The 13,815-nt window shown below is 39.9% G+C and overlaps 1 protein-coding gene across 5 annotated transcripts in view; it reads left to right on the forward strand.

The window, feature by feature from the left end:
• The window catches only part of LOC145351065 (CAP-Gly domain-containing linker protein 4), a 266,003-nt gene extending 253,189 nt beyond the window's left edge, over positions 1-12,814 (forward strand). For all 5 annotated transcript variants that reach the window (XM_080200665.1, XM_080200664.1, XM_080200667.1 and 2 more), the window contains one exon: positions 5,445-12,814. In XM_080200665.1, the coding sequence (XP_080056791.1) occupies positions 5,445-5,763 (319 nt within the window). In that variant the 3' untranslated portion in view covers positions 5,764-12,814. The remainder of the gene's footprint in view (positions 1-5,444) is intronic.
• Positions 12,815-13,815: the final 1,001 nt, after the last annotated feature.

Raw genomic sequence — 13,815 nt, forward strand, 5'->3', positions numbered from 1 at the left:
CCTTGATTCCCATTGACTTTAATTTTCTAGGGTTCCTTGTTGCCATGCTTGGCCAAATGCTGCCTTCATGTCCAATACAGTTACTCTCACTTCACCTCTAGAATTCTGCTCTTTTGTCCAGGTTTTCACCAAGTCTCAATTGTAATGATTGAATGAGGGATATAATAAATCATGAGGTTACAGATTGTTGTCAAATACTGTTCTATTGCAGTTGACGGCCTATGAAACCTCATGAATGCCCAGTTTTGAACTGGTGGGTGTGCTCTGAATCTACCCCATTTAGCATGCTGATTGTGCTTCACAACATAATGGAAGGTGTCTTCAGTGTGAACACGGGACTTAGTGTCCACAAAAGCCATTTGGTGGACTGTCCAACCAGTACTATTATGAACAGAAGTATCTGTAACAGATTTATGAATTGAGAAATTTTCCCTCTTTTGTTTTCTCCCACCTGTCATAAAATGGTAGGATCCAATTAAAACTATTTTTTTGGCACAAATAAAATCAAACTGCCATATATTTTGTAAAGCATATCTGGGCAGAAGCTAAGAGAAAGGGAAGAATAGGAAAGAGGGAGTTATTTGCAATTGATATAATTAATAGAGTACTGTGAGCCAGGAAGCACTTTAGACACAGATGAAAGTTGAAGAAGCTAGAGATGAAGTGCTAAAGACAGGTTGTGCAGAAGATTGTTTTCTTAGATGAACTAAAGACCATACACAAGTCCTGGTCACTTAAGCTGTACAGTATGTTAATCACTGGCTAGGAAATGGGGGTCTCAGCAGAATCTGGATACTTTTAGGTTTTCAGCCTTTGAGGGACTAAGTGCTTAGTGTTAATTTGCTGAAGTATAAGCTTGTTCTATGCAGTGTTTTATTATCTTTCTTCCATTTTAAGAAATACTTTTATTTGTTTGTTTAATGAAAGTTCTCACTAGTTGCACAAATGTTTTTCACTAATGTCCAAAAAAAATGCGCCTTAGGAAGCCATGACACAAAGATGAGTGGGAAAGTGAATTGCGTGGAGGACGCAGAAAATCTGCAGAGAGATTTGGATAGGCTAAGTGAGAGGGCGAGGATCTGGCAGATGGAGTGTAATGTTGGCAAGTGTGAGGTTATCCACTTTAGAAGGAATAATAGTTAAATGGACTATTATTTAAATGGTGAAAAATTACATCATGCTACAGTGCGGTGGGACCTGGGGGTCCTTGTGCATGAATCGCAAAGACTCAGTTCGCAGGTGCAGCAGGTGACCATGAAGGCAAATGGAATGTTGGCCTTTATCGTGAGGGGGATGGAGTATAAAAGCAGGGAGGTCTTGCTGCAATTGTACAGGGTACTGGTGAGGCCGCAACTGGAGTACTTTGTGCAATTTTGGCCCCCTTATTTGCAAAAGGATATATTGGCCTTGGAGGGAGTACAGAGAAGGTTCACCAGGTTGATACCGGAGATGAGGGGGTTAGCTTATGAGGAGAGGTTGAGTAGATTGGGCCTGTACTCGTTGGAGTTTAGAAGGCTGAGAGGAGATCTTATAGAGACATATAAGATAATGAAGGGGCTAGATAGGGTAGAGGAGAGAGATTATTTCCACTTAGAAAGGAAACAAGAACTAGAGAGCACAGCCTCAAAATAAGGGGGAGTCAATTTAGAACAGAGTTGAGGAGGAACTGCTTTTCCCAGAGGGTAATGAATCTTTGGAATTCTCTGCCCATTGAAGCAGTAGAGGCTACCTCGTTAAATGTGTTCAAGTCACAGGTAGATAGATTTCTGATCAGTAAGGGAATTAAGGGTTATGGGGAGCAGGCGGGTAAGTGGAACTGAACGACTACCTGATCAGCCATGATCTTATTGAATGGCGGCGCAGGCTTGAGGGGCTAGATGGCCTACTCCTGCTCCTATTTATGTTCTTATGTTATCGTTTCGGATTAGAATACTCTCGCACATACCATCAGCGGGGTTTTGTAATACGTGAGCTAACATAGACCCAGATACGACCTTCGGGATCTTCAGACCTGGTGTTGTGAGACTTCTTACTTCAGGACTCAGCCAGCTCACTCTGTAGTGATCACTGGTGGTTGTTGGAGCACTCTTACATCCCCTATCCCAAGTACATTCTGTACACTTGCTAGCCTCAGTACTTCTTTCTTGCAGTGTTCAACACGGAAGAGTACTAATTTGTCAATTGAGAGATGTGCTAATTAGCAAGAGATTTACTTGCCCACGTTTGTTCTGATGCTAGAGGACACCCAGGGCTAGTCGATCCCACCTGTGTTACCACTGTACTGCCATCGTTGGTGGTTTATCTCTCTGGAATGGGAATTGTGATAGAGGAATCTGTCACATTGTTTATAAGGTACAATTCAATGAGTATAACAATGTCAGTCTGTTGCTTGACTAGATTGTTTTACAGCTCTCAAATTTGGCACATCCCCAGTTGAGGAGGACTTTGCAGGATCAGCTGATCAGGGTGTGCTTTTGTTATTTTGGGTGCCTATGTTGATGTCATGTGGTCCATTAGTTTTGTCTTTATTTAACTTTTTCCATAGCTGTTTGATACAACTGAGTGACTTGCTAGGCCATTTGAAAGGGCAGTTGAGAGTCAACCATGTTGCTGTGGATGTGAAGTTACGAATAGGCCAGATGACACAAGGATAGCAGATTTCCTTCTCTCAAGGATATTAGTGAACCAAGTAGATTTATGTGACAATCCTTGATCATAGTTAGTGAGATTCACTTTTTATTCCATTTCATTTATTAATTAATTGAATTTAAATTTCCCAATGTACAATGTTGGGATTCTGCTCATATCGTTGGAGCACTATTCTGGACATCTCTGCCATCCAGTAACATTACCACTATCCCATCACCCTCTCTTTAATAGCTGTGAAAGTGTTGCATTGAATATGGAATGTTGTTAATAGTGGCGCCGTGAGATGGAATCTTGTGGCACTCCTTAAACTTTCTTTCCTTCTTTAGATGCTCCTTAGTATCCTAATTCCTTGACCATCTGTCCTAATATTTCCTTATGCTCAGTGCTTTACTTTGTCTGGCAATGCTCCTGTGGAGTGCTTTAAGATGTGTTACTATGTTGAAAATGCAAGTTGTTGTTTAAATGGTGGGATAAGGCATTGAAATTTCAGAATATATTGTAAGTGATGAATGATTGTTGATGGACATTTAGTTAGCAATCTGGACTCCATGCAGTGTCTGTAATGAGGCTTACACGGGCTGATATTTTTATGAAAAATAATGTAATGGTGCATTTTTGGTAAGAGTAATGGTGCCATCTAACTGATGAATTCTATAAATACCATGTTGTATTTTGTCTGAATTTGATTTCCTTGAAGAAGCCAAATGATAATGGAACTGTTGGATTATAATATTGGAGAAAATGAGAGGACCTTTGGATGGTGTAATACCTCCAGCTGGGTGTGATTTGTTTTATTAGTTTTTAGCAGCATGCAAGACTGTGTTGTAGATGTGTCATCAGATGTTTGATGGTGAAGCAAGCAATGGTTTTATTTCTGTAGTTGCTCATGAACAAATCTCATTACTCAGCAGTACTTTGCAAAACAGCAAGCCTATCAAAGCTGGTGACAAGACCATATATGTGGAACCACATAGTCCACAGTTGTTAGTATGTCAAGTTGAAGGGTGATTAGAGATGGGCAATAAATGCTGGCCTAGGCAATGACTCCCATGAACGTATAAAAGAAACTTAGCAAATGTGATGAATATTTTTACCATAATTTAATTGGGGTCGTTATGGAACAAATAATGTGGACCATGCTATCAAAGCCACTTCCCAATCTCATTATTTTATTGCACTGCCAGTAAAGCTTAGAACTGCCATCAGCAATAGCTTTACAAAGTGACTATTAAATTGTCATCTCAAACTGCACTATTTTAATAGTGTTCAAGATACTTTAATAAGTATAATTAAAAAGTACAACAGTTAATAATGTCTTAATGTCCTGACATTTTACTTTTTTTGGTGTGCCCTTGAAACAAAAGAGGACAGGAAGCAACAGGAAGCTAGTGATAGGGTACATTTAATAATATATTTTACTGAAGCTATTTCCTGCAAACGTTTTACAAGTTTATGCTGGTGGAAAGAAGGACATTTGAGAAATGGACTTGATTAATGAAAACCTTGGCTGCAACATTGGACTTCATTATGACCTTAGTTTTGTTGCTATAGGCACTGTTTTGGTATCAAAATGGCGTCCTCAGCAGGCATACTCTTACAGTGTGGCTAGTGCCGAATGCTATCTTGTTGATTTTTGGACTGGCATGAAGATTAGGAGTGTGCGCCAAACGTATGCAGAGTTGGTAGATTACAATATCAATCACCATAAAACCCTGCTTTGATGCCAGATTTATCATTTTTGTCTTACCTTTTCCATCCTATGCCCTCTCTCAAATGTATGCAATTGAACATGTGGTCAGCATTAGGACGAAATCTCCTATCAGCACTACTTAGAGGGATCATCAACCACTCAGATTAGTTTCTGAATAACTGGAGTGTTTTCTGCTGGTGTTGGGAATGGCTGGAAGGTGGGTTTCTTCCACCTGATTGATGCAAATTTATGTATTGCGGGAAACAGCCTCTGCCAGTAAAATCTCAGCTGTTCAGAAATGGGATGCCCAGTTTTCCAACCTGATCCAATTTACACCTCCTTCCTTTTGAACGGGTATCTAGTTAACTTAATAGAAAAATATAACTTTTAGTTGAAAGTTTTGAAGATAGGAATAACAATGTTAATGAAATTTTGGTATGAATTATTTTGTCTGATAGTACAGTTTATGTTCTGCATTGGTAAATACAGGTTTAAGCTCGCTGGTCTGTGATTTCCTATTCAGTCATGGTCTAAGAGAGGGCCAGGTGGAGCTCAAGTAATTTCCATGAGGAGAGAGGAAGCCATGTCATTATACTTAGTAAGTTGTAGAGTTGTTGGTAATATTGCAGAATTTATGACAGTGTAGAAATAAATCTTCAGCCCATTCTGTTAGCTGGACTTGGGGAAACCTAGAGAGAAAAGGCAAAGAATTGAGGCAGAAAACCTTTTAAATTAAGTCCTTTCAGTCATTATCATTCACTTCATTCTTAAGATGTTTTGCACCATAGTTCTTGTAATGTCTGCTGGAAGTATAATTAAATTGAGCACTGAGTATTGAGTGATTTATGCCTAAACATTAGAAATAGCTTTGAAATTGTTCAGAGACAGGAACTACTTTCAATCTTCAAATCTATGTTAAAATAGATTTTGTACAAGTGAAAACAGCTACAAATGTCAGAAATCTAAGATTAAAAAAACAAGAACTCTAATAATGCATAGCAATTTAAGTAGCAGCTGAATAAATCCAGGAGAGGAATATTTTGGGTATGGACATTTCATCTGAATCATGTGATTTACTTCTCACAACATTATTTCTTGCTTCCAGATCGAAGAATGCAGTCATGAGACGAAGTTGGAGCAACACAAGCACTGTTGAGAGAAGTGTAAAGTTACAGGAAGGGTCACAGGTATTACTGAGCAGCTCCAGTGAGATGGCGACCATTAAATACATTGGACCTACTGACTTCGCTCCTGGTGTATGGCTTGGGTTGGAATTGCGTTCACCAAAAGGAAAAAATGATGGTTCTGTGGGAGAGAAACGTTATTTTACTTGTAAACCAAACTATGGGGTTTTGGTACGACCAAGCCGGGTCACATATCGAGGGATTAATGGCACCAAACTGGTGGATGATATTTATGGGTAAGATATTTGTTTGGAGTGAGATCAGGGCGAATTTAGGTAGAATTTAACATGTGCACTTCAGCCAGGAATTTTCTCCACATTTACACCCTATACACTCTGGAAACAAATTACATGACTTAAATGGTTGTCTAATTTTGATCGTGAGTTATACTTATAACTGCAATATGGATAATTCTTGAAATTTTATGTGTTTCCATCAAAAGTCAATATGTTTGTCTTTTAAATACAACATTTTTAGTGTTTTTTTCAAACATTTACTTACGTTGAGACCTACTCTGTGTCTATTTCCTATAATGTATGCGCTGAAGTCTCAGAACAGCTGCATTTCATTATATAGTGGCAACATACACAAGGCTGTCACCTCTTCACCATTTGAGATGAATCTCATTCAATTTGTTCTAAAAATGTTACCTACTCCAAATATCTCACTCCTAAAAGTATATATAATTTCATATGTTGAAATGGGTTTTCAATCCGTCTTACTCATTTGGGTTATTAATCTCACATTTCCTTGAAGGTGACTGCTCTGTAGAAATACATTTACAAGTATTAGATTAGAATTGAGAGGTTATATCTATCAAGGAAGACTAAACAGGCTGGTGATCTTTTCTATAAAAAAAAGGCTGAAGAATAACCTAATAGAGATTTTTAAAATTATGAAAGATTTTATAGTGTAGACGTAGAGAAATTACTTCAGTCTGTTGGGGACTCCAAAGCTAGGAGTCATAAATATAAGATTGTCACTAATAAATCCAACAAGGAATTCAGGATAACCTTCCTAACCTAAAGATGGGTTAATGTGTGGAACATGTTTACACCATGGAGTTGTTGAGGTAACTAACACATGTGTTTAAGGGGAAGCTAGATAAGTACATAAGGAGGAAAGGAATTTGGAGGATATGTTGGTAGAGTTAGATGAAACAGAGTGGAAGGAGACCTGTGTGGGGATGAACATGGTACAAGCTAGTTGTGCCAAATTTCCTGTTTGTGTGCTATACATTCTTTGTCATTCTACACAATTATAGTTACGGAGCGGAACTTTTCTGTCCCACCCACTATGATTCCTGTGGTGGGCAAGACACGGACCATGCAAAGGTCCATTGACTTTGAGTGGGATTTTCCAGTCTTAGGGCAAGCCTGGCTGGAAAATCCACCCATGCAGTTTGACATTAGAAACAGAATTGAGCATTCAGCCTAGCATAGAATCAATGCAGAAGCAGGCTGTTTGGCCAATTAAGTCTGCACCAACTATCCAACTATCCCACTCAGACCTTATCCCCATAACCCCATGTATTTATCCTTCTAATCCTTCAACTTACAAATCTTGAGACATTAAGGGGCAATTTAACAAGGTCAATCCACTTCATCTATGCATCTTTGGATTGTAGGAGGAAACCGGAGTACCCGGACGAAACCCACACAGACATGGGGAGGACGTACAAGCATACAAACTCCACACAGTCATCCAAGGCCAGAATTAAACCGTGGTCTCTGGTGCTGTAAGGTAGCAGTGCTAACCACTGTGCCATCGTGCCATCTCAAGCTTGTTCTGTCATTTTGTAAGATCATGGCTGATCTGTGCCTCAACTACATTTATTCTAAACCCTTTGATTCCCTTATCTAATAAAAATCCATAAATACTTTCAAGTGACCCTCTATTTTAGGGTGTGAATTCCAGAGTTCCACCATCTCTGTGATATCAAGTGCTTTCTGATTTCACTGCTAAAAGCTCTAGTCCTTATTGTAAGAGTATACCTCCTTGTTTTAGATTTCTCCACCAGATGAAACAGTGGGCTGGTTTTAACATTTCCCAAAGGCAGGTTATAAGGCAGATGTGCAGGTTAAATCCAGTAGGTGGCTTAGCCGTCACTTCCTGCCCATTCTTACAATTTTACCAGTGACAGGGGTGGATGGAGTGGCTCACCCACCAGTGGGGCAACTGAGAAGTTTAAGTGGGCAATTAATACCTTCTTGAGGGCCTCATGCTGCCACTGCTGGGCTTAAACCTGTAGCAGGAGGGGCCCATGCCAGAGACCAACCCAGCAGATTTCTCTGTATGGGTTCATGGTGGACAGTTGTGGGGGCCTCTCTTTAACTGGCACTCTGAGCCTGTTGAAGGCATCCGCTGTGGCCCCCGCTCCCCCCCACTTCTGTCGGAGCAGAAGTCAGTCATTCGACCCATCGGGTCTGCAATTCAATGAGATCGTGATCTGATATGATAATCCTCAACTCCACTTGCATGCCTCATCTCCTTAACCCTTAATTCCCTTCCTGATTAGTACAGTCTTCATAATTTAATTCTTTAAGAATAAAGAATCTGTCCTGTTTTATGGCATGAATTAAAAAGTGAACAGTTTCCCAGATTGTGGAATCTTAAACATGCTGGGGGGACCTTTCCTGTCCTGCCCATCATGGGAATCATAGCAGGTGGGAGAGGGTGGGGGGACACGGACCATGCAAAGATCTGTTGACCTCGGGCGGGATTTTCCAGTTTTTGGGGGTGAGTGCAGCTGGAGAACTCTGACCGCTGTGTCTAATATGAATGATGGTTAAATGAATCAAACATTCAATTTTAAGATGCAAAGACATTTGCATGAGCCCCAATTATGCTAATTTAAGCTGATTTATGCCCATTTTACAGCCATGTTAAATTCAATATATTCTAATAAGACTTGGAGATCACTTGAATGTAATTTTACATCATGACAATGGTTGCATCTTTAGGTCCAGTTTGCACCCACAAGGAAATTCCAAGTCTGTGTATCTCGTATGAAAATGAGAGGTCAGAATAAAAATATAGGGAAAAGTTTTACAATGCTGACAATATGTGTGAATGTGACAGCAGTAATAATACACAAATATACAAATAATCCAAACAGTTTGTTGCACTTCAATGAAGATAATGCTGTTGCTTTTACCTGACTGTTGAGAGGCATCAGTATCAGATATATACATAAAAACATTTGTATTACAGATCAGTAACTTTTTGCATATAATGTATCATTATATGAAAGTACCACATAATATCTACTGTGTAGTGTGCATGAAAGCGTAAACAAATTGTCACATCTTAATTCTGATGCCCCTAAACATCTGGTGGATGTACACGCACAGTACACATATGCACACGTACACACGTGCACACGCACATACTCATTTTCAATCTCCCAACCATTATGGTAAAGTTAAATGTATGCACTTTTGAAGTTTTTAATATATAATGTATATATATTAAAAATTCTGTTCGGAGAGAAGGGTTATTATTTTTGAATATCGAAATTAAAGTATATTATGTTTCATTGTGCTATTATAGTTAACAATACAAAGTATGTTCCGTAATGGAAGTGTACTTGTGATGAGTAAAATGGTATTTTTGTCTATTTATTCATATTAAGTAAGCAGCATAAAAACAGAAAATACTGGAAACTGATCAGTGGGCTAGGCAGCATCTGTGGAGAGGTTGTAACCTGATCTAAATTGGCAGCATCACTTTCTGTAAATACTAAAGAGCTAACGTCATTACCCCAGTTATATTGGATGATAAGAGATTGTAAAACAGATGCATCAGTGATGCATTTATTTTACCTGTCATTAGACGCAGTCCCAGTGGCAGTTTTATAAGGTAAGCAAGTCAGCAATATGATTCCCTGAAGAGATAATTTTCCTCTCATGTGGAGCAATGCTGTGATAGCCATCTAAATACTGTAATTACTGGCTATCTTTTCTCACTGTGGATGGGTTTGAATTAGTTTTCAGGAAAGATTTTACAATAACTGAACATGAATGAAGTTGTTAGTGTTTTGAGTAGAATATAACTTTTTCTGAAGAGAAGTTATATTGACTGGAAACGTTAATTGTGTTTCTTCTCCCACAGATGCTGCCAAATTTGCTGATCGTTTCCAGCATTTCTTTTACTAATTTCAGATTTCCAGCATCCGCAGTATTTTGTTTTTATGAACAAGTTTGTGCCTGAAATTGTATTGAATCTTATTTTGTCTTTTTCTTTCTTTTTGGTAGCAATGATTAGGGAAACATTGTACAGATGAGTGGTAGCGAAACCACTTCACACACGTACCAAGGAGTGCAACTTTATTTAGTCAATTAGCTTGACAAATGGCAATTGTTATTTGTCACCTCTACTTTGGATATTGGCGCCGTCAAATTTATATTGCAACCAGAAAAAGTACAACTGTTGCACTAATAATGTAAAACAAGTGTAAATCTACACAGAATGTTACTTGTATGTTGTCCATTTAAAAAAGAATCAACATTCATCAGAAAGACATACCAGTAGTATACAAGTATGAAAATATTAATTTGGTCCAACAATATACAAATTAAACCTGACTGTACTTCTATTTTACATCCCTGTATCTGTTAATGTAGCAATTAAATGTTATAGAATCAGTTATGAAATATGCCTGTAACACACACACTCACAGTTTCAACAGTTTCCATAAGCCAGTATTTCCTTTATTGTAATTTATAGGGAAGAGACCCAAATGCTGAACAAGTGTTCCTGTAACCGATGAGCTCTGTAAACCAAGATCAGTAATCTTTAGCTAAACAATGAAGAAGTAAATTGCACTTATAAACCAAGCTCTCTTAAATTTAATATTAAAAGATAATTTCTCTCCTTCAATGACCCATCTGAAACTATAAATGATTAAAACATATGGTGCTGTAAGATAGGAGGATACATCACAACAAAATGGTAAATACAGTGGATTGGTGAGCTGGTAATATAAGAACAAGATACCATCCCTGAGGCATGGCTGAGTATTGGGAAAATTAGTCTCAAATTAACTTCATGAGACTGCAGGGCATACTTTAAGGACCACGAGTAGCTAACAGGAGACAGGAAAAATATCTGCTGCTTTGGAGGAGTGCAGATGTGGCCAGATCTGCAGGGTCACCAATATTGTTTTATTAGTGAACACTTGATATTGTTCGGGCCTGGTACCACAGAGATGGCAGGAAATTGGTGTCAACAGTTTCTGGAAGACTACTGACAAGGAAAGATAAGAAACTTTAAGTGAATATATTTAGATAAGAGGTTGCATACGTGGACAAAATGTTATGTTATCCTGTATTTAAAATGGAGTTTGTTCAAATGTATATTTAAGCTTTTTGAAAAGCCGCAGTGAAAGAGTCTGTCAATCATCAATGGCTGGCACACAAAGGTGGAAGCTGAAAATCGGGCCCCTGGATCAGTAGAGCAGTATACCATTTAGCCCCTGCTGCTGGCAAAATGTAGACAGTGTTGAATGAGGTAGATGTTTATCACCCCAGATCACCAGGAGATGATAACACTCAATCTTGAAAGCACTATCGACAAGATCTTGGAACATGAAATAAGCTGCCACGGCTAGATATGTACACAGTATTATAACTCGTTCATTTCTAGCTATGGGTAGCCACAGGGGACATATTGCAGCTGAAACTTACAGTTTAGTGATGAGTTACAAATTTGGCTGATTTGTCAATTTGCATTTGTTACTTCAACTTATAATGTGTCTTGACTAATTTGCTGCTTGTACAACAAAACCACACCTAATACAAACAGACCTGAAATGGAAGAGGGTATAGAAATTAACTGCTTTAGAGTAGGGTGCCCTTGGCTTAGTTGCTAACAAGAACATTGATTTGCATATAAAACATTTGAGATGTGAATTGTGCTGGAACATCGTAATAGTGTTAAAGCCTAAGTGAGCACACTGCCAGTAGATGAGGATAGGGTACTCCGTCACAAAATGCTATCTCCTCCTCACCAACTTTTGCAAGCGGAAATAGAAGTACACATTTATCCTAAGGAATTAGCTTTGATTATGCAAGAGGGAAATGATGAGAAGGGACAAATGCTGGTTTCAGAAGAGAAGTGGAGCCTGCTGGTTGTTATCAAGGATTCCCTGAAAGGAAAAACTTCCATTTATAAGGTGCCTTTCACAATCTCAGGATGTACCAAAGTGCTTTACAATCAATTAAGTACTTTTGAAGTGTAATCACTGTTGCCGTGTTCTTTGGGAAATGGAGCAGTCTGGTCAAGTGTGTCACGTTTTCGCTGCTACTCAGCAGGGGAAGAGATTAGAGTAGCTGGCTGTGCTCACAGCTGAGCTAATTTGTTCCATGCATCTGTGGACATAATGCCAGCTGATAGCTCTGATGATGATTATACCAGTCTCAAATGAGGCAGGATTGAATCACCATGCAGGACAAAGCAGCCCACTTTATCAGCATCTTCAACATTCATTCCTCCTTTCACTGAGACACTGTGGCAACAGAATGCACCATCTACAAAATCACTGCAGCAACTTGTCAAGCCTCCTTAGACAGCACCTTCCAAACTCTTGATCGCTACACCTTGAAGGGCAAGGACAGCAGACACATGGAATACCGTTGTCTGCAAGTTTCCCTCCAAACCACACACCACCCTGACTTATTTCAGTTGCTTCATGTTACCAGGTAAAAAAATGAAATATTTTAACTATTTAGCAGCACTGTCGATCAACACCACCTTATGAAAGGCCATTAAGGATGGCCAACAAATGCCAACCTGGCCAGTGACACTCTGCAGGAATGAACAAAATGTTGGCGTGATTTTGAGCCTGCACTTTCCGTCAGCGGAAAATCCGGAGAGCGGGAATTGTGCCACCGGGTCTTGCGGTTCCGGTCTTACTGGCACCTCGTCAGTGGAGTGGAATGAAACATGCTGCACAGCCGCAGAAAGTTCATCTTAATACATGAGTATGCCATTAATCTCTCCAGGACTTCCCCCTCCCCCTCACTAGATATTCAGCGAGCACTGGGGCGCTGTCACGCCAGCGCCATTTACAAGTTCGTTTAAGTGTGAACCTGTTGTGGGGGTCTCCACGGGGTTGTAAAAATATGTATAGAGCTTGGGATAGAGGGACATGGCCAGGGAGTGGCTGGAAATGCCCCTTGGTACTTCCCCTTGGCACAGGTTTGACACTGGCAGCACCAGCATGGCAGTGTCAAGGGGAGGTCCCCAATGGGAGTCTTATGGAGGGGGAGCACTGGGGTGGGGGGATTCATTTAGATGTGGTGGTGGCGTGGAGTAGATGGAGGAGCAGGAGTGCTGGTGATGAATGTTGTAGGTCAGGGGGTAGGGGGAGGGGTGTGGAGCTGGTGCCAACTCAGACTGTGGTGGGGGAGGAGGGGAAGAAGGTTGGAAGGTGCTGATGATCAGTGGGGGAAAGAAGGGGCTGATGATTGGGGGGGAGGGGCCAGTAATTGGTGAGGTGGCGGGTAGAGAAGTGCTGCCTTGATCAGGGGTGGGGAAGGGGTCCCTTGAGGTTCTGAAGTGGGCTGGGCAGGGAGCGGGGCAGTGGTTTCCTCAGGTTATGATCAGGACCCCCTTTAAAGATGGCACCCACAATCTCTGAGCAGCTAGGTTTTGCCAGTGTGTTGAATCCCTGCCTCACTGCATGATGGCGTGAAATTTTTTTTGGCAATATCCTAAGACCTGGAGATAGAAACTGACTGGTTTCTCTGGAGAGAAACATGCCGGGTTTTTTGCCAGAAACAACATTCTGCCAGTTTTTGGTAAATTTCACCTGTTGAGTGGATTGGTGACATTGTGTAACTCCTACTGTATGGTACAGATCAGATGTATCCTTCAGTAACATGCAGCACAATACAATTGCAGCATCTCTATGTAGTTGTAGCTAACATAGATACAATTCTATCAACCAATCAACTAAATCCATTTCTGTCTCTTGTTGCTATTTGAGAATAATGTCCGTGATTACAGTTTTCCCATGTTGGTATTTCCCTTTCCTGAAATCTCAATTCCTGTGCATGTTGCAGAAATCATATATATAGCATTGTTACAAATTTGGGTCTGCTGTTCATCTTTGATTTAGTGTTTTCAGTTATTCCCAAATGCAGTCTGAACATCATCTGCAGTGCCTTCTATCTGCTTATATGTTGGCAGGGCTCATGGATGTAACAACAAAATCTCATTGTGATTTGAAAGGGAGTATACATTTCTTCAGTCGTTTTGTAAATGGAGTGAATTAGTTTGTGTTGTTAA

This window comes from Carcharhinus amblyrhynchos, chromosome 12 (assembly GCF_965287045.1).
Source record: "Carcharhinus amblyrhynchos chromosome 12, sCarAmb.v2.hapA, whole genome shotgun sequence".
Taxonomy (NCBI): domain Eukaryota; kingdom Metazoa; phylum Chordata; class Chondrichthyes; order Carcharhiniformes; family Carcharhinidae; genus Carcharhinus; species Carcharhinus amblyrhynchos.